At 42.6% G+C, this 21,014-nt stretch overlaps 1 protein-coding gene across 1 annotated transcript in view; it reads right to left on the bottom strand.

The window, feature by feature from the left end:
* LOC124613141 (nephrin-like) overlaps window positions 1–21,014 on the bottom strand; it is an 840,812-nt gene that overhangs the window by 133,887 nt on the left and 685,911 nt on the right. The window contains exons 6-9 of the mRNA XM_047141759.1: window positions 20,098–20,255; window positions 13,010–13,154; window positions 5,941–6,071; window positions 1,127–1,289 (exon numbers count right to left, since the gene is read on the bottom strand). Coding sequence (XP_046997715.1) covers window positions 1,127–1,289; window positions 5,941–6,071; window positions 13,010–13,154; window positions 20,098–20,255 — 597 coding nt within the window. The remainder of the gene's footprint in view (window positions 1–1,126; window positions 1,290–5,940; window positions 6,072–13,009; window positions 13,155–20,097; window positions 20,256–21,014) is intronic.

The following is a 21,014-nucleotide window of genomic DNA, read 5'->3' on the forward strand; positions in this document are numbered from 1 at the left end:
ATCTGTCCATCTAATTTTCAACTTTTACTGTAGAACCACACCTCAAAATCTTGTGTTTTGTTCTTGTGTGAACTGGTTCTTGTCCTGTTAGGCTTCTGTACGAGGCTACACTCCCAAATACCTTGTGAAAGGACTTCCCAACATTTAAATTGTTAATTAATTTTTAGTTTTGAGTAACGCTTTAGTGGCTGTTGTCGGTCTGCGCTTTATATCCTCTCTAATTTGGCTAGCGTTAGTTATTTGGCTGTCCAGTTAGCGAAACCCATGGACTACTTTTGGTGTCTCATTTCCTATTCTAATTCTGTCACCATCAGCTGCCTTAGTTCGACGAATCTGCGTACTCTACACTTTGTTTTTGTTTCTATTCCTCTGATAATCTCTTTTTAAGATATTGTCCATTCCTTGGAACTTAACTTGCATGTTTTTTGTGTTCTCTGACTGAAACAGAATTTCAAGTACTAACCTGTACTTTAATTTCCGTTCCTAATTTCTGTTTGGCGACCTTTATGCTCGCTCAGTGCACAGAGAGGGGGACTAACGTTAAGTCTACTTCCTCCTCTGCAACTGTTTCCTTTTCGTGTCATTCGACTCTTATAACTGAAGTCTGCTTTCTGTACAACCTTTCGCTCCCTGTATCTTACCTCTGATACCACAAAAAATTCAAAGAGATTGTTCCAGTCAATCTTCTCAATAGGTTTCTCCCGACCTACAAATTCTAGAAACAGGAGTTGTATTTCCTTCAATCTTCTACGTGAACTCGTAGCGTCAATATGATCTTGCGTGTTCCTACATTTTTCTGTACCTCCGAGGTCGGCTTCGATCAGTATTTCCGTCCTTATGTAAGTTATTGTAATTTGCAAGCATGACTTACGAAATGATGGTTGTTTATCATTCACACCTGTCTATACCAACCTTCTTTGGAACAGGAATTGTTACATTCTCACCCATAGTTTCCTCAAAATAACCAATATTTTTTCTACTCTGTAAAAAAAAAAAACATTTTAAACTGTTCAGATCTGAAATAATTTTCGAATTAGCTTAGAGACGCATCCTTCCGCGTTTCCCTTTTCCAACACGAAGATATTGCCCATCTGAAAATATGTTGTCTTACTGCTAGGGAACTCACACTTGATTCTGAGGTGGAAGGTGTTGCTGACGCCATCGCCTTCGACGTTGGACGCGACGCACGTGTAGTTGCCGGCGTGTCGCCGCCTGTCGACGTTTTGCAGCACCAGACTGTGGTTGACCACCCACACTCTCGTGCGAGCGCCATCCGCCAACAGCTGACCCTGCGAAACAAAGGGGTTTCTATCACATTCCAAGAAAAGTCGTCATTGGTGAATATCATAGAATTTCCTAATGTACTTTTCTTTTTCGTCTGTTTCAGTCCTACAGCCTTGTGTATGTTACTTGAGAGGGTAAGGGTGGTTAATAAGTTTCAAATAATGTATATATACGCTATGTGATCAAAAGTGCCGGCCGGTGTGGCCGTGCGGTTAAAGGCGCTTCAGTCTGGAACCGCGTGCCCGCCACTGTCGCAGGTTCGAATCCTGCCTCGGGCATGGATATGTGTGATGTCCTTAGGTTAGTTTGGTTTAATTAGCTCTAAGTTCTAGGCGACTGATGACCTCAGCAGTTAAGTCGCATAGTGCTCAGAGCCATTTGAACCATTTTTTGATCAAAAGTATCCGGACACTCCCAAAAACATACGTTTGTCATAGATTCATCGTGCTGCCACCTACATCCAGGTACTTCAAATCAGCAACCTCAGTACTCATTAGACATCGTGACAGAGCAGAATTGGGCCCTCCGTGGGACTCACGAACTCTGAACGTGCTTAGGTGACTGTGTGTCACTTGTGTCATATCACTCTACGCGAGATTTCCACACTCCTAGGTCAACTGTTTCCGATGTGATAGTGAATTGGAAACGTGATGGGACACGTACGGCACAAAAGCGTACCGGCCGACCTCGTCTGTTGACTGACAGAGACCGCCGACATTTGAAGAATGTCGTAATTTGTAATAGGCAGACATCCATACAGACCATCACACAGGAATTCCAAACTGTATAAGGATCCACTGTAAGTACTATGACAGTTGGGCGGGAGGTGAGAAAACTTGGTCGACCAGCTGTTTGTAAGCCTCACATCACGCCGGTAAATGCCAAACGACGCCTCGCTTGGTGTAAAGACAATAAGTATTGGATGACTGAACAGTTGAAAAACGTTGTGTGCAGTGACGAATCACGGAACACAATGTGGTGATCCGATGCCATGGTGTGGGTATGGCGAATGCCCGGTGAACGTCATCTGCCAGCGTGTGTAGTGCCAACAGTGAAATTCGGAGGTCGTGGTGTTATAGTGTGGTCGTGTTTTTCTTGGAGGGGCATGCACCCCTTGTTGTTTTGCGTGGCACTATCACAGCAAAGGCGAATATAGATGTTTTAAGCACCTTCTTGCTTCCCACTGTTGAAGAGCAATTCGGGGATGGCGATTGCATCTTTCAACACGATCGGGCATCTGTTCTCAATGCACGGCCAATGGCGGAGTGACTACACTAGAATAACATCCCTGTAATGGATTGGCCTGCACAGAGTCCTAATCTCAATCCTATAGAAAGCTTTTGGGATGTTTGGGAATGCCGACTTCGTGCCAGGCCTCACCGACCGACACCGATACCTCTCCTCAGTGGAGCACTCAGTGATGAATGAGCTGCCTTCCCCAAGAAACGGTCTGGCATCTGATTACACGTATGCCTGCGAGAGCGAAAGCTGTCATCAAGGTTACTTGTGGGCCAACACCATATTGAATTCCAGCAATACAGATGAGGGTGCTACGAACTTTTAAGTCTTTTTCAGCCATGTGTCCGGATACTTTTGATCACGTAGTGTATGTATAGGGTGCTAATTTGGAATTGGACAAAACAACACAAATATTGTAAGACTCTCAGACACAAGACATTATCAAAATATTCATTACTACTGTGGAAAACAACACTCCGCTGAGACGTCATTAGTCTAGCACAAAATGAAATTAGGTAAAAGTGGAGATTACATATCACCATCTCGATTTCCTGCGCCCGTAGAGGAAGTTTCCAGTTTCCTAACCTGAAAAAAAGAAGGAACAAGAGGTGATGAATCCTAAGTGAACAATTTCTACGTAAGTGATGGTGTACCGTTAGTTGCTAGTGCAGATCTCCATTAACGAATAGATAACTTTTTAGAGCTCTTCTGAAAGTACTCGTGACATTTAGTTACAAAAGTATCTCCTAATGTCAATAATACCTTGATGCGCTGTGGTTCGAAAACATGTTTATAATGGCCCTCCTGTAACTGGATGATAAGTCAGATAAAATTTAAGCGAATGGTAACAGTGTGACACCTACAATATCGTAATCGCTAGTAAAGCACTATGGTCTTCAGGCAAACACATCTTTACCCTATGACTGAAGTGATGTATAATTATCAATTTTTCCTCTATACAGCAGTTGGATTCCACGACAGTGTGTGAAGCAAAAGAAGTCAACGGCAAAGCAAAATTTTGTCTGAGGTTATTAGATAATAACTGCATATGGGTCAATGGCCGGGTGCAAGTCTTATAACTGGACGCCACTTTGCCGCCTTGTGTCTCCCTAACGTAGCCCAGTTGCACAACTGGGGAAATTGGACATACAGCTTAACATGGAATCCGAGCTACCTGTTGTTCCTCACGAATCTTCACGTCGTTGAGAGTCGAAAGCTAGATTAAAAGAATAATGAAAATTTCCATAGTCCGACCTGGATTCGATACCGCGAACTCCCGGTTTCCACGCATGCGCTTTAAAGCTAGATCACCACGCCCGATGTGTGATTAGGTAAATGATATATAAGAGTTATATAGATATATAACATCATATCACAGTCGCTGAGTGCACCCACGTTCCTAAGGGAAGGTAACCTGATGATGTCAATAAAAAAGCCATGCAAAGCAGGTTAATTTGGAGCATCATTATAATTTTGCCCACATTTAATATGACACAATTTGTTCCCAGATAGATGCGGTGTAAAGCATCGATATGATACCGGCTCGATACTTTCCACCGTCGTACTTCGTATCTTGTAAGTCGTAGGGTTAGTATCGCCTAGAGTGACCCTACATTTCTATGAAACACTAGCTGGTCTCCCGCAGCTGACTTAAGGTTGGATCTGCAGTCTGGGACTACCAACGAACATAAAATAATTTTTATCCACAGCGGTTGTTGATTTGGGAATCTACATTACTAGTAGAGGCTAGCGTCAGTGCCATTTCAAATAAACATATGTACATCTCAAAACAGATTTTTTTTTTCTTTTGTCTGGGACTATGATCTGATTCCGATCAAGATTATCAAGAGATTTCCCTAGTAACACAAATACCAGTACTGATAATCTTCTCCCATTTATTTTCAGTTGGTAATCCGTCTGACCCACTACCAGTTAGCCAGCTAAATAGATGAAAATATCTGCCATTTATGTGTCGGATCTCATGCTGCCCGCGTTACTCCTTAAAGCAGAGAATGAAGAAACAAAGAAATATGGCATCGCATGGAAATGGCCCAGGTTCACTGATAAACATTTCCTTCGTCGGCAGTGCAGCAATTACGTCGCCTAGATGTTTAGCGTGCATCGAAAAAGCCTGGAGCACACACCTCGCACGTACTGGGGTTCGTGGAAGAAGCATTGTTACAAAGACGTGAAAGAGTAGCAATTCGTAGGTGATAAATAACGTGTATGGTAAGTGTGATATATTGACCTGTTACTGTACACCGCTTTCCCGACTGTGTTACGTTTTAATGTGGAAGATTCTTGTGGTCTTGTTACGAAGTAAAGGGGGAGAGAAATAAGGTGACATTTTTCTCAGACACAAAGTTTCAAAACAGGCTTCTAGTAAGTAATCCATGTAGTTTTTTACTCCATAGGTTAGATGAAAAGTCGTCGGAATGTTGCAGCATGGTCCTGTATTTGATTCTTAGTAATATTTAAAGATTTTCCTCAAAAGTAAGTCAGGAATGGAGCCTATTCAGTATCGTGGAGAGAACTGAGGAGGTACTTCAAAGAAAAATATTGTCTACGGTTTGTACATCTGACATAGAAGGTCTATGAAGCTTTATTCTGGGCACAGTTATTATGACATTAGGAAGTCCTTTGCGCTGGATCACGTACGTAACTTCATGGAAAAAGACAGAAAAATATGAGACCAAATTCTTCTGTTGTTTAAGTACAGTGTGTAATTTGGAAATGTGTGGTAAGGTCATATAGGACCAAACGGATGAGGTCATCGGTCCCTAAGATTACACACTATTTAATCTAACTTCAACTAACTTACGCTAAGGACACCCATGCCCAAGGGAGGACTCGAACCTCCGACGAAGGCAGCCGCGGGGGACCAGTGTGTAAGATATAGCGAAACAGAAGGAAACATACCATGTAAGTGCATAAGAAACAGCCTAGAGTCTATAACACAACAATGTGCATTTTATAAAATTGTAAATATTGACATTAAAACTGTCATTTTCACACTACTTCTTTGGCATGCTCAGCTTAGCTTGTCAAATACCTCCGGACAAAGAAACTTAATACTGAAAAGATTACCAATTTTATCTTTTCCTTACGCTAGCCGCATTTAGGCATCCGCCAGATTAATGCTGTAGCGTTCTATGAACTGAGTAGGCTGATCGAAATGTTGCATCTCTTCTCTAATCATTCTCAACACTGAAATTGCAGTTCAAAAGTGGACTTGAATAAAATTATATGACGTTCAACCTCCGTAGGATTCCTAGAATCCGGGGGATATATCCGTAAGAATACAGACATGAGAGTGCCGAATACATTTCAGGATGAAATTGTCTTATAAGGCAACAAGGATTCGTGAAAAATAGTTGCCATAACGACAGCTGGCGCTTTTGTATGGCAGATACTCACATTCAGTTTCCAGACGAGTTTGTAGATGTTGGGGTTTGCCTCAATATTGCACTCGAAGTAGACATCATCCCCTTCCTTAATGTCGTCTGCGTTGAGTTTAGATCCCAACTGCAGTTCCACTGAAGGAGGGACTGTGAAAATAAAATGAAGATTTAAAGTGCAAGAGAAAATATCTTGAAATTGGGTTTAGAAAATTACGAGTAGAAACTTAATTCATGGATAATCCATAATCATCTCTTTTCTACAGAATGAGTTGTACTATACTATAATAGCAACTTTTGATTATTAGTGACATGCAAAAGTCCCACAATTATTCTCAGATTCAAGCTTAAACCATTTACATGAAATTCAGTAGTATATGAGAAAAAACTGCATAGTTCCTAAAGGATCCCTACAAAGACGTCGAGGCTGCTTCATTTACAACAGTTATTTCTACTGTTTCCTGTTCCATCCACCAACGGCGCACAAGATCGACTGTAGGTACGTAAGCGCTCGAATGTCTCAGTTCACTTCGCGAGATGTATGTTGATGGATTTAATATACTGCTTTTATATTATTCGTGTGCCCGGTCTTGGAGCTTAGCACGAAGCCTTTCCGTGAAGCGAACGCCTCTGGTGAAGCTGCGGCCTGTTGAGTTAGGAAAGTACGCAGGAAGACTGTTCGTAGAAAAATTCAGCAGGGAACTGCATAGAAGGAATAGGAGTACTTGCAATCTCAAGCAAAACCATAACACAGTGATAGAGTCCACGATTTGTGGAAAAACCTGGGAGAATATATACAAATATATTCCCAAGTTGTTGCTCCAGGAATCGTGTCATAATAATTTGCTAAATCTAGAACGGCAATGTGTAACTGTTTTCGTATTACTATAACCATCTGCTTTAGGTACTGTAAAATAAACAGGTTGTTTGTACAGGAATAGTTTTGCCTGAAACCAACCAATATATATATACGAGGGTTATCCACTAAGTACATTACGCTTTCGTTTGTGTCCGTTAGGGGCGGGGCTAGCGCGGCCATCTTGGTTTCATGGCATTCCGCCGCTCAGTCGGCATCCTGCCGTGCTAGTGACAGGTTCGTGCTGTACTCCGTTGAGTTACTGTGACAGTTTGAAATGTCAGCGTTAATTGAAAATGCCGCGAAGTGTGAAGTGCGTGCTGTAATAAGGTTTCTGACTGCAGAAAACTGTACACCGATGGAAATCTATCGGCAGCTTTGTGAAGTGTATGGGGACAACATAATCACTGAAGGTGGAGTGCGTCAATGGGTCATAAAATTTAAAAATGGCCAAACTAAGGTTGACGACGAAGAGCGAAGTGGAAGACCCAGCATATTGACAGCCGAACTTGTCGAAAAAGTCGATGCCGCGGTCCGTGAAAACCGTAATTTCACAATAACGGAACTCTCTATGAGTTTTCCACAAATTTCACGAAGTTTGTTGCACGAAATCATTACCGAAAAGCTTGGTTACCACAAGTTTTGTGCAAGATGGATACCAAAAATCTTGACAGACATTCACACGTTAACGTTTTTGGACGCTTACGAGAAAGATGGCGACTCATTACTCGATCGCATCGTTACTGGTGACGAAACATGGGTTAAGCACGTGAACTGCGAGACAAAATTGCAGTCAATGCAGTGGGGGCACACAAATTCCCCACAAAAACCCAAGAAAAGCATGTAGACAATGACGGCAAGGAAGGTGATGGCGACTGTCTTTTGGGACAGAAATACTGTGATTTTTGTGGATTTCCTGGAAAGAGGCACTACAATAAACTCTCAAAGGTATTGTAAAACTCTGCACAACCTCAGAAGAGCAATACAAAACAAGCGCAGGGGAAAGTTGGGCTCAAAGATCTTGCTGATTCACGACAACGCCCGGGCCCACGCGGCAACTGCCAATCGTGAAGCTCTCGCATCTTTTAAGTGGCAGTTGTTTCCTCATCCGCCGTACAGTCCTGACCTGGCACCGAGCGACTTCCACTTATTCCCAGCAACGAAGAAGTGGTTGGCTACGTAGCGTTTTGATGACGACGCACAGCTTCAAGAAGGGGTAACCAAGTGGTTGAAGGCGCAGGCGGCCGAATTTTACGACGAAGGAATTTCCAAGCTCGTCCATCGCTACGATAAGTGCCTTAATTTAAATGGCAACTATGTAGAAAAGTAGTATTTAAGTGTCGCTTTCATCTGTATATAATTTTAAAACATCCAATACTTTATTTGTTTTTAATTCCAAAACGTAATGTACTTTGTGGATAGCCCTAAATTATCTTTGTATTAATTAATCGTGTAATAATAGTAACAATAGAAGTGATAATAATAATAATAAAAATCAAATGTTAACTTGTTTGTTTACAGTGTGCTGTCCAAAGAAAAGGCAGACGTCTCCATGAGTTAAGAATTCCATCAGAAGCGAAGAAAGTCTATAAACGCCTATCGGGAAACCCAGAAATCAACTGAGAAAGCGGATCCCAACAAGAAAAGAAAACTGGAATTAATAACAGCAATATATGCCAATCTTTAAATCCACTAATGGAGAACTTTGCAACAATGCAGTTCATTATTGAGAAGAAGGAAAAGCGCTGTTCATTTGATAAATTAAACTAACTATAGATGGTTAGTGTCTGCCGTCCTGATCGGACATATCTGTTGAAGGGAGCTGCCAGTTGCTGAACTGTGTAAAATATAGGCGAACAACAGCGCTTGCTCTACCTGTGGTTTGTGTTAGTAGCTACTGAATGTTCGTAATTGTAGTTTGTGTGGTTAGAATTATTGGGAAGATATCAGACAGGTTACGCATGAAGTGACAGGGAACCATTCCTTTTGTGTAGTAGGGAAAAAGTGGCACCTTGGACTAGAGACTATGCTTGTCTTTGCTTTGGAGGGAAACGATGAAGCAGTGGCGACAGGAACTGTGGCACAAATAATAGATTTCATGTGCACAGAACGCTACACCACGAGTATACTGACTCTGTAAATAAATCTTATAAGTGATTTTAAATGAAACTCGAGTGCTTTATATCAGTGGAGCAGTACGTAAAAGTTATTTTAGTTACACTGTGTAGGCATTAAAATGCTCTGAAAGCTAGTTTTATGCTGAGACATAGAAAAAAAGTAATTAAGTATACTACACCCATTAAAATCACTTGATGCATTACAAATCGCAAAGAAAGATTGAACGAAAAGGTGAAGGTTAGTGTCATGATAACGGTCGACCTCAGTACGCGAAAACCCTTAACTGAATTTGTGACATTCAACAAAAATGATATATTTGGAGCAGATGGTGCCTCACTACTCTATATCTACATCTACATCCACACTCCGCAAGCCACCTGACGGTGTGTGGCGGAGAGTACCTTGAGTACCTCTATCGGTTCTCCCTTCTATTCCAGTCTCGTATTGTTCGTGGAAAGAAAGATTGTCGGTATGCCTCTGTGTGGGCTCTAATCTCTCTTACTATATCCTCACGGAATCTTCGCGAGATATACGTAGGGGGGAGCAATATACTGCTTGACCCCTCGGTGAAGGTATGTTCTCGAAACTTCAACAAAAGCCCGTACCGAGCTATTGAGCGTCTCTCTTGCAGAGCGTTTCACTGGAGTTTAACTATCATCTCCGTAACGCTTTCGCGATTACTGAATGATCCTGTAACGAAGCGCGCTGCTCTCCGTTGGATCTTCTCTGTCTCTTATATCAACCCTACATGGTACGGATCCCACATAGGTGAACAGTATTCAAGCAGTTGGCGAACAAGTGTACTGTAACCTACTTCCTATGTTTTCGTACTGCGTTTCCTTAGGATTCTTCCTACGAATCTCAGTCTGGCATCTGCTTTACCGACGATTACTTTTATATGGTCATTCCATTTTAAATCACTCCTAATGCCTACTCCAAGATAATTTATGGAATTAATTGTTTGCAGTTGCTGGCCTGCTATATTGTAGCTAAATGATAAAGGGTCTTTCTTCCTAAGTATTTGCAGCACATTACACTTGTCTACATTGAGATACAATTGTCATTCCCTGCACCATGCGTCAATTCATTGCTGATCCTCCTACATTTCAGTACAATTTTCCATTTTTACAAGCTCTAGATATACCACAAGGTCATGTATGTACATTGTGAATAGCAACGGCCCTACGACACTCCCCTGCGTCACACCTGAAATCACTCTTACTTCAGAAGACTTCTCTCCATTGAGAATGACATGCTGCGTTCTGTTATTTAGGAACTCTTCAACCCAGTCACACAATTGGTCTGATAGTCCTTATGCTCTTACTTTGTTCATTAAACGACTGTGGGGAACTGTATCAAAAGCATTGCGGAAGTCAAGAAACACGGCATCTACCTGGGAAACCGTGTCTATGGCCCTCTGATTCTCGTGGACGAATAGCGCTAGCTGGGTTTCACTCGATCGTCTGTGTAAAATCGAACTGATATCCCATCAGTTCCAGCGGCCATTCCTCTTTTGAGCGATTTTAATTGTTTTTCTATTCCTCTGTCATCTATTTCGATATCTACCATTTTGTCATCTGTGCGACAATCTAGAGAAGTAACTACAATGAAGTCTTCCTCTGTGAAACAGCTTTGGAAAACGACATTTAGTATTTCGGCCTTTCACAATGACTGTGGAGACGTCCAATGAAATAGTGTAGGAAAAATGACATTCACTCGAAGAGTCATCACGTTTGCGTTGATCGACGATGGTATCCCAATTGTCCATTGCAATCGTAACTGACGATGTCGTTGGGTCTAAATATGTCTACATAAGGGTGCTCCATGATAATATGCGATGAACGGTGTACTCCGGAACACTTGTGTGCACCAGCATTGTGCTCTTTCCGCAGAAATGCCACTTTACGAAGCAGAGAAGCCTCCGAAACCAACTTTGTGTGAAGAGTCGTGGACATCCATCCATATAGCACCTAGTGGTAGTTTCATTGCCCTCCTATCTTCTTCCTTAGATACTCAAGACAACAGCACGTGAACATTTGACTTGCATCACCGTTTTCAATATACTCGCCCACAGGCTCTGCGTAATATCAATCTGCCCTTTGCCAATGTGCCTTATCTCAATTGATTTACCCACTTGCAGCCCATAGTTTCATTTGGGTGATGCATCTCGCGTGTCTGCTCCCCTTACATTCTCTCGTTACGGCGTCCCGTGACCGCAACGCCATCAGGCGGCATCGAATGTCGCGGTGGGCAGTGGTTGTAATCCGTTACGATTTTTTACAACCAGCGTCAATAGTCTTACCAGTTCAAGAAGGTCACAATTGCCTGTTTCATGTATTCTGTAAGAGTTAGGTGTTTACCGAGCGCAACTATGTAAATGCCGCAACAGATGCCAACTATCTGAGATACCTTTCCTGTCGCAGCTTCGCTAGTTATAGCTGCCTAGGCATCAGACGCTTATCGTGTCACTCTTTTTCGTTCGGGTTTTAAAGTATGAAATACTTAGTATTAGTCCATACTCACTTGTTCATTATACCCTATAAAATCAAGGACGTGATAGTGAATAACTAGAAGACCGCATTGGCAAAGATTTCGTGAGTATGTATGAAGGTACGATGGCCGACTATTGTTGGGTGCAGATAAGGGACAGTAAATATGAAGGTCTTACGAGTAAGTAAAATACGATAAGGTCTGTAAATTAAATGTTGCTACTTAGCTCTATATCCAAAAGGAAATGTCCTGTTGATTCACTGACCTATCTTCGCCCAACCCAAACCGCTAAGGATAGAAACTTGAAATTTCGCGAGGGTGTTGATGCTATACAGACCAACGGCCTTGCCGGAATGATAACATCGATTTCCGGCAGATCACTGAAGTTAACCGCTGATGAGCTTGCGTAGAATCTGGATGAGTGACCTTCCAGTTAGCCAAGTGTTGCTGGTAAGCGGTGTGCAGACAGCTCTTGTGAAGCAAATTGAGGAGCTACTTGAGTTAGAAGCGGGAGAGCGGTGTGCTGACTACATGCTCCCCCCACATGCCCATCCAGTGAGGCCAATAGGCTGAAGATCACACGGCAGTCGGTCAATACCGCTAGGGTCTTCAGAGGCCTATTCGGAAAGAGTTTACTTTTAGTTGACGTTACACTGTAGGCATCGCCTAAGATTGGTTTTACGAAATTCCACCCTTAACGGGGTGAAATAAGCAATAAATGGTTTTTTAGAAAATATGTGGCTGTTACCGTGGTTTTGAATTTAGAACTACAAAACTTGGTACTTGATTTATCGGTTAGAAATAAAAAAGAAAGACGTTAAGCGTTTTTTTTTTTAACAACCCACCACGAGGTGAAATAGGAGAGGAATAGTTTTATGAAAGTATTCATAATCAAAGATCTTTTAAAGCTAACTCTATCACAAATTGTATTTGACTTCTCGGTTGGAAATAAAAACAGAGTGTTTTTCTAAATTCTAGTTTGAGGGGATGAAAATTTTTTCGAAAATACGTCATTATTGAGGCAAGCACCATATTTAAGTCCGATTTGTCTCTTTCTTGTCTTAACTCGCTGTATGAAATTAAATTATACCCGTTGGAAGCTTTACTTACGCAAATACTGGCAGCCATCAGCAATTTAAAGAGTCACTAAGTCTTTTCTAGTGTGTAGAATTTCCCGTAGGCAATGGGCATAACAACATACAAATTTGATTAAAGGAGAAGAGAAAAAATATCTGTGTGGACCATACTGTCAACGTCAGCCGAACAGGGGGCGCTAAGCTAGTAAAAATACAGAACTGGATTGAAATTTTATTTTATATTTGTGTTTCTATTATTTCAAGTTTTAAAATACTATAAGCTATTTTGTGAAGTACGTTGAACGTTAGAAAAACTGAAAATAAGTTTCAGAGTCAGCATTACAACTTGATTCTAGGTCATTATCTTTGAAATATCATCTCGCAAATATTTTATAAATACAGGGTCGTGTTGTCCTATACCAGCGCCTCTATTCGTAACAGTTCATTAGTAGACTTTAGGGACTTCGTTTATTTGAAGAACACTATGACTATCCCCAATGCAGACAGACGCCTCAGTACGTAAGAGCCAGGGTCAGGGAGCAACTCACAGTTGACGTTGAGCCTCCAGAGGTCCTCCTGTACGGCGGCGTTCATCCGAGGGTTCTCGGCGCGGCAGGTGAGCACCCGCTTGTGGTCGGCTGCAGACGGCGTCAGCGTCACCGTCGATGTCGTCACGTTGCCGTCTTCTGAAACCTGCGCTAGACACGTCTCCATTTGATGACGTCGCAACAAGTTCTAAAAACAGCGCTGATCTATGATATGTGCAAACTGACCATCAGTACTTAATAAATCCACTAAGGCACTCAGCCGAACTTCTTCTACACATTGTTGATATGAGTAGCAAGAAAAAGAATGAATCGTTGGCGCTTAACACCCCTCGCAAAACAACCGTTTTACAATATACTGAATCAACCCAAAATTGGCTTTTAGTGTTTGCATGTAAGTATTCCATGGTATTCCGTGTCTCGTTGCAAGGAAAGTGCATATCGTTTGAGTTCTTACCTTCATTTATCTTTGTATTTGCATTGCACTAAGGATATTGTTGATGAAAAGAGTAACGCTCATCGTCTCTTCGTTCTGAAGCCTGCATTCGGCGCTGCTCGGTTCTGTGCCAGGGGTGAGCGCTATAACTGGGTATACTTTCCAGACTTCCGCCTCTCCCCAGCCTTGTGATAGAAGTTCATTACCCGCTATCCAGTGACGTTAATATGGCCATCATTCGAAAGCCTGAATAACCACGTTTTGCAGTGCGGAGCGCTGCAGGACGTGCAGGAAGAGAGTAAATGAAGTTCTGCTAGATACCGATAGGGATGTGGAGCCTTGCCGACTTCTTAGCAGTGGCCAGCTGCGCTAGGTTTCTCCGTTGAGGAGTCATGACGCGAACAGGTCAATTGAGGTCCCTGACGGCGCAACATGTTGTAACGATGATTATCTATGATATTTACAACCTGATCATATATTTTGACTAAAGTTCAGTCTTGATCACACCATTTATGTTTCAATGACATAGGTAACCGGTTTCGGTTATTTTTACATAACAATCATCAGACCCATGGCTCCCTTATGATGGTAGGCGGAGCTCTCCTCAGCTGCTACGAAGTCAATTGATCAGTTTACTTCGTAGCAGCTGAGGAGAGCTCCGCCTACCATCCTAAGGGAGCCATGGGTCTGATGATGGTTATGTAAAAATAACCGAAACCGGTTACCTATGTCACTGAAACATAAATGGTGTGATCAAGACTGAACTTTAGTCAAAATATAATAATTTAATGATCACTATATTCCAAAAATGTTTACCAAAACTGATCATATATATTTATCAAATCCTCTAAGAAACTCAGCCTTACTTCTATATCTTCTGGCTGCGAGTGGTCCCACAGACTCTCGACGGCGTTTAAACTCGAGGAGTTTGGTGCCCAGGGGGAGAAAGGCAAACACCTCCTAGGGTTCTGCGAACTACGCACGTACACTGCAAGCCGTGTGACGCGTTCCAATGTCCTTCTGGAAGATACCATCGTGCCGAGCAAAAATAAACTGCGTGTAGGGATTGTTGTGATCCCCAAGAGCAGATACGTATTTGTGTTGATCCATTGTGCCTTCCAGACGAGATAACACAGGAAACTCCAAGAAAATATAACACTCTGTCCTCCATCATGGATCTCTTTGCTTTCAGACCTTTCACGCGGTGGAGCGTAAAACTTTATTCGTCCTGAAAGACCTCCTTGGTCATTCAATGGACGTCCAGTTGCGGTAGTGGCGAGCAAATTCCAGCCATCGTTGTGGACGAACAGTCTTCATGGTTGCCTGAATCAAGCGCCTGCTGGAGGAGGTGTACGTGTAAAAGGTCTCCCACAAATTCCGAAATCAGGCATTGGATTGTAAGGTTTATCCACGAGCGTCTGAAGCTCGTGGTCTAGTTGCTAGCGTTGCTGCCTCTGGATCACGGGGTCCCCGGTTCGATTCCGGGCCGCGTTGGGGATTATCACTGCCCGGGTACTGGGTGTTGGTGTTGTCCTCATCATTTCATCATCATCATCATCATTCGTGACAGTGCCACAATTGGATTGCGCGAAAAATTGGATTGTGTAGAAAATTGGAATTTATACGGGCGCTGATGACCGCGCAGTTGAGCGCCCTAAAAACGAAACATCATCATCATTATACATGAGCAGACATAGACTCAGACAATTTAGTAGTACTGAAGAGTAAGCTGAAATGTAAGAGAGTAGTCAGGAAGAACGAATGCGCGGAGAAGCGGTATAAGGAAGTACTAACGAATGACTAGATCCTCCTGAAATTCTCTGCGGCTATAGATACTGGAATATGGTACAGCTCAGTAGGCAATTCAGTTCAAGAGAAATGAACATCTCTAAGTCGGGCAATCGAAAATGCTGGAAAGAAGAACATAGGTACAAAGAAGGTAACTGCGGAGAAACATTGGATAACAGATAAACTACTTCAGATGATCGATGAAACTAGGAACTATAAAAATATTCAGTGAAATTCAGGAATACAGAAAATACAAATCATTTACGAAGGAAATAAATAGCAAGTGCTGCGAAGCTAATGCGAAAAGGCTGCACAAAAAATGTGAAGAAATCTAAAAAGAAATGATTGTTGGGAGGGCTGACTCAGCACGCAGAAAAGTGAAAACAATATACCGCGAAATTAAAAACGCATTAAGAGTGCAATGAGAATTCGACTATTAATTGCAGAAGAGAGAGCACATATTGAAGAGATAAGGGATACAATATTAAAATCATAATTTAGAAGAACTTTAGAAGGCTTAAGATAAGATAAGGAAGAAGAGATAGATATCATTCCATCACAATCTCTAAAATCGTGGGGAAGTGGCATGTTGGTGTGTAGAATGTATGAGTCTGGATATACGATCTGTCTATCATCATACAATTTCAAAGACCGCAAGAACTCAGCAGTGCGAGATTTATCGCACTATCAACTTGACCTCTCATGCATCCAAGTTTCTGATAAGAATAAGTACAGAAAAATTGAAAAGACATGGAGACTGTGTTACATGATAGGCAAAGGCGTCTCAGAGGCAATTCTGTAATTGCATTTGATAATGGCAGCAACTGTAAAGAAAAATCAAGACATATTCGTAGGATCTGTTGACCTGGAAGAAGCGTTCGACGATGTGAAAGGGTGGAACATGATCGAAATTCTGAAGAAATAGGGGTAAGCTGTAGAGAGAGAGAGGTGGAAAATATACAACATATACAGTTGCCAAGAGGGATGAAATAAGGGTGCCAGACCGAAAATGAAGAGCTCATATTAAAAGGGTGTAAGCCTCGGACGTATTCTTTCGCCTCCACTGGTAATTTGTACATCGACGAAACAATGACGGTAATAAAAGAGAGGTTCAGAAGTGGAATTAAAATTGAAGGTGAAAGGATATCAATGATACGACTCGCTGATGATATTGCTATCCTCAGTGAAATTGAAGAATAATTACATGATATGTTGAATGGAATGAACAATCTAATGAGTACAGAATATGTATTTAGAATATATCGAAGAAAGATGAAACTAATGAAAGGAGAACAGGGAAAAAGATAAAATCGTAATTGTTAATTACGAAGTAGATGAAATTAAAAAATTCTACTACCTAGGCACCTGCGCATGATATGGGAAAGAGAAGTCTACTAGTATCAAACTTAAGCCTTAATTTGAGATACAAATTTCCTGGGAATGTATGTTTGGAGCACAGCACTGTGTGGTAGTGAAATATGTACTGATGGAAACCGGTAAAGAAGAGAATCGAAGCATTTTAGATGTGATGCTACAGACGACTGTTGAAATTAGTTGGACCGTAAGGTAAGGAATGAGAAGGTTATCTGCAGAATCGGTAATGAAAGGAATATATGGAAAACACTGATAAGAAGAAAGGCAGGATGGTAGGTCATCTGCTAAGGTATCACGGAATAACCTCCGTGGTACTAGCAGCACTAGAGGGAGCGGTAGAGTTGTGAAAACTGTAGAGGAAGGCAGAGACTGGAATACATGCGTCGAATAATTGAGGATGAAGGTTGCAAGGGTTACTCTGAGATGAAGAGATTGGTACAGGAGAGGAATTGGTAGCGCGAAGCATCATCCCATTCAGACTTAAAATAAACGAATAAATAAAAAATGTCTGATCAAAATTATTATACTATGAGCATACTGGCCGAATTCTATCAAACTGACACTCCAGTATCACCATGCTAGTGAAATTTGTTGATTAAAATTTCAACGTATAGCTTGTTTTTGGGAAAAATGCAGAAGCAGATTACTCAACACTGTGAGCCAGGAATGGTAAATCCTTTTATTACGGACGGGATATCAACGACATATTTCACTAAGAGAATATTAGACCGCGTTCACACCAAAAACGCCTTGTGGAATCAGTTTCTTTGTGTGTGGCTTCACAGGCTAGACGTAATTTCTAAGTGTTTGAAATGATTTTTATTTTTTAGTCATCAGTGTTCCGACAAGTGTGATGCAGTCCGACAACAATTCCTCTCCTGTGCCAGTCTCTTCATCTCAGAGTAGCACATGCAGCCTACGTCAGTTGTTCGCAGGATGTATTACACCCAGTCTGTCTCCCTCTACAGATTTTTCACTCGACAGCTCCCTGAAATACCATGGAAGTTATTCCCTGATATCTTAATAGACATTCTTTAATCCTGTCCCTTTCTCAACTGTTCAACTGTGTGTGAAATCTTATGGGACATAACTGCTAAGGTAATTAGTCCCTAAGCTTACACACTACTTAACCTAAATTATCCTAAGGACAAATACACACACCCATGCCCGAGGGAGGTCTAAAACCTCCGCCGCGATCAGCCGCACAGTCCATGACTGCAGTGCCTTAGATGTCCGTTTCTCCTGTCAGCGTTTTCCACATAATCCCTTCCTCTCCGATTCTGCTCAAACCCTCCTCATTCATTATTTTACCAGTCCACCTAATTTTCAAAATTCGTCTGTAGCACTACATTTCAAATGTACCGATTATCGCAGGCCCCGGTGACCAAGCGGTTCTAGGTGCTTCAGTCCGGAACCGCGCGACTGCTACGGTCGCAGGTTCGAATCCTGCTTCGGGCATGGATGTGAGTGATGTCATTAGATTAGTTAGGTTTAAGTAATTCTAAGTACTAGGGGACTGATGACCTCAGATGTTAAGTCCCATAGTGCTCAGAGCCATTTGAACCATTTATCGATTCTCTTTCTTCCGGTTTCTTCTACAGTCCATATTTCACTACCATGCAATGCTGTGCTCCAAACGTACATTCAATGAAGTTTCTTCTTCAAATTAAGGCCTAAGTTTGAAACTAGTAGACTTCTCTTGGCCATCAATAATGCTCCTGTTTGCCAGTGTTATTCAGCTTTTGATATCCTCCTTGCTCCGTCCGTCATTGGTTATTTGGCTGCCTAGGTAACAGAGTTCCTTAAATTTATCTACTTCTTGACAATCAATCCCGATGTTACATTTCTCGCTGTTCTCGTTTATGTATTTCTCATTACATTGGTCTTAGATTTACTATCAATCTATATTCTGTACTCACTAGACCATTCTACTCAGATTATAATGCAATTCTTCTCCCCTTTCACTCAGGATTGCAATGTCATCAGATGGTCGTTTACTTCCATGCCACTAAGAACAGAAGAATGATTTCGTGTCTGTATAGCTAATGCGTATGGCTCACACCTAAAAAAGCACTATGGGACTTAACATCTGAGCTCATCAGTCCCCTAGAACTTAGAACTACTTACACCTAACTAACCTAAGGACATCACACCTCTATGCCCGAAGCAGGATTCGAACCTGCGACCGTAGCAGTCGCGCGGTGCTGGACTGAAGCGCCTAGAACCGCTCGGCCACCGTGGCAGGCCTCACACCTCACAGCGATGCTGTTGACAGCCATTAGTTATTAATGGAATGAAAGTTTAACCACTTAATGTGAGGTATGAACACCTCTAGAAATTTTGACACACAGGGTGTTACAAAACGATAACGACAAACGTCGAGGTGTTGTAGGGAGTGTCACGAGAAACAAATCCAAGGTTGGAACTCGTGTCCGGAAATTTCATGGAACGACGCTTCAGAGCGTTGAAGTTATAAGCGCCAGTGTCTGCCGGTAGGCCCCCTTCGCGAACAAACGTGACTTTTACGCTGAGGGATCATAGGCGGTACGTCTCGCAATGCTGTTTGTTGCCCAGCGATTGCGACTAATTGCCACGATCGCCAGTGGAGGAAATGGAGCTAGCTGCTGTGTAGTCTCCTATAATGTGATGACAGTTTCGGACTCAGGTTTCCATCCGAAGTTTATGTTCCTTGTGGAACCCTCCAAAACCTTCAGCGTTTTTTGATATAAAGGAGGAAAATAAATTGCGGATCGAGACCTTCATCCGAAATCAACATCCATCGATGCAGCAGGGAATCGTATTCATAGAAGACAAGGCCTGTCTAGGCAGCAGCTAGTTCCGTCTTCTCCATTGGCGATCGTGACGATCATTCGTGATCAGTGAACAACAGACAACACTGCGAGAACTACTTACACCTAACTAACCTAAGGACATCACACCTCTATGCCCGAAGCGTCGGCGTACGAAGTCACGACTCCTGCCGAACGGGTGACCCAGTGGCAGGCGTGGGCACCCCTAACTTGGATCGTTGGATGGCGTTTCCGGACACGGTTTCCGATTCTCAGTTTGTATCTCACGACACAATGCGTTGAGACCGGTTTGCGGCATTCTGTATGTCGGTGCTTCCTGGTATAATGCGCCCCGTTTCTGTCAGTGTACAATAGTAACACTACACGAAAGGACTACTTTGTTGAGGGAAAGAAAACTAGAGGTACCTGTGGTGGTGTTAGAAAGGATAACGGGCATAAACACAAAAGAATTAGGAGTGAAGGCGTGGCACTGTGCTTCATGGTATAATGCTTCCTATTTTCGTCGGCGTAGCACAGTAACACTACAGAGAGGCACTACTGTATACAGGCAAAATAAACTAGATATAGCTGTGGTGTTCTTAGAAAGGGTAATGAAGATGGGCACAAAAGAATTAGGAGGGAAAGGTGGCACTGTGTTCCGTTACGCGTTGTAATGCTGCGGCATGCCTGAGTGTACAGCTCACCTGCTGGGAGACGGAGGCGTTGGGCTGCAGGTGGCCGTCGAGCCACCAGGTGACGATCGCGGGCGGCCGGGACCCGGTGGTCTGGCAGGTGAAGCTGCAGCGCCGCCCCGCCGACAGCTCCTGGTCCGAGCTGAGCACGCGCGCTTCCAGCGGCGCCACTGCAACACACACCAGCCGAGCTCAGGCAACACGTCCCCTGGACAGAGTTACATCAAGCCTTAACACGCGTACCAAATTCGAGAAACCTGTTTCGCATCGTCTGTGTACTGCTGATGTCTTCCGTTCCTTTGTAGTTGCAAGAGAACACTAGGTTGCGCTATTGGCTTGTGACATCACTATTCACTTAAAATTTCTCATATGAAGAGCAAAAATTAACACAGTCAAAGTGAGAAAACTCACATTCGTCAGGAGAATCGAATGACAATGTATCTCATTCTCTAGCTTAGTTATTTGTGTCCAAAAATTGAGAACATATTCTGTTACTACAGAATGAGGTTGCTTAACCTCATCACTAGAAAAGGTAATGGCGCCGATTAGGATACAAGTATCCAGACGAGATACTGGCAGAAGTAAAGCTGTGAGGACGGGGCGTGAGTCGTGCTTGGGTAGGTCAGATGGTAGAGCACTTGCCCACGAAAGGCAAAGGTTCAAAAATGGTTCAAATCGCTCTGAGCACTATGGGACTTAACGCCTATGGTCATCAGTCCCCTAGAACTTAGAACTACTTAGACCTAACTAACCTAAGGACAGCACACAACACCCAGTCATCACGAGGCAGAGAAAATTCCTGACTTCGCCGGGAATGGAAAAGGCAAAGGTCCCGAGTTCCAGTCTCGGTCCGGCACACAGTTTTAATCTGTCAGGAAGTTTCATATCAGAAAATAAGTAATTTCTTAAGTACGTTGTTAATGCATGTC

This window comes from Schistocerca americana, chromosome 4 (genome assembly GCF_021461395.2).
Source record: "Schistocerca americana isolate TAMUIC-IGC-003095 chromosome 4, iqSchAmer2.1, whole genome shotgun sequence".
NCBI lineage: Eukaryota > Metazoa > Arthropoda > Insecta > Orthoptera > Acrididae > Schistocerca > Schistocerca americana.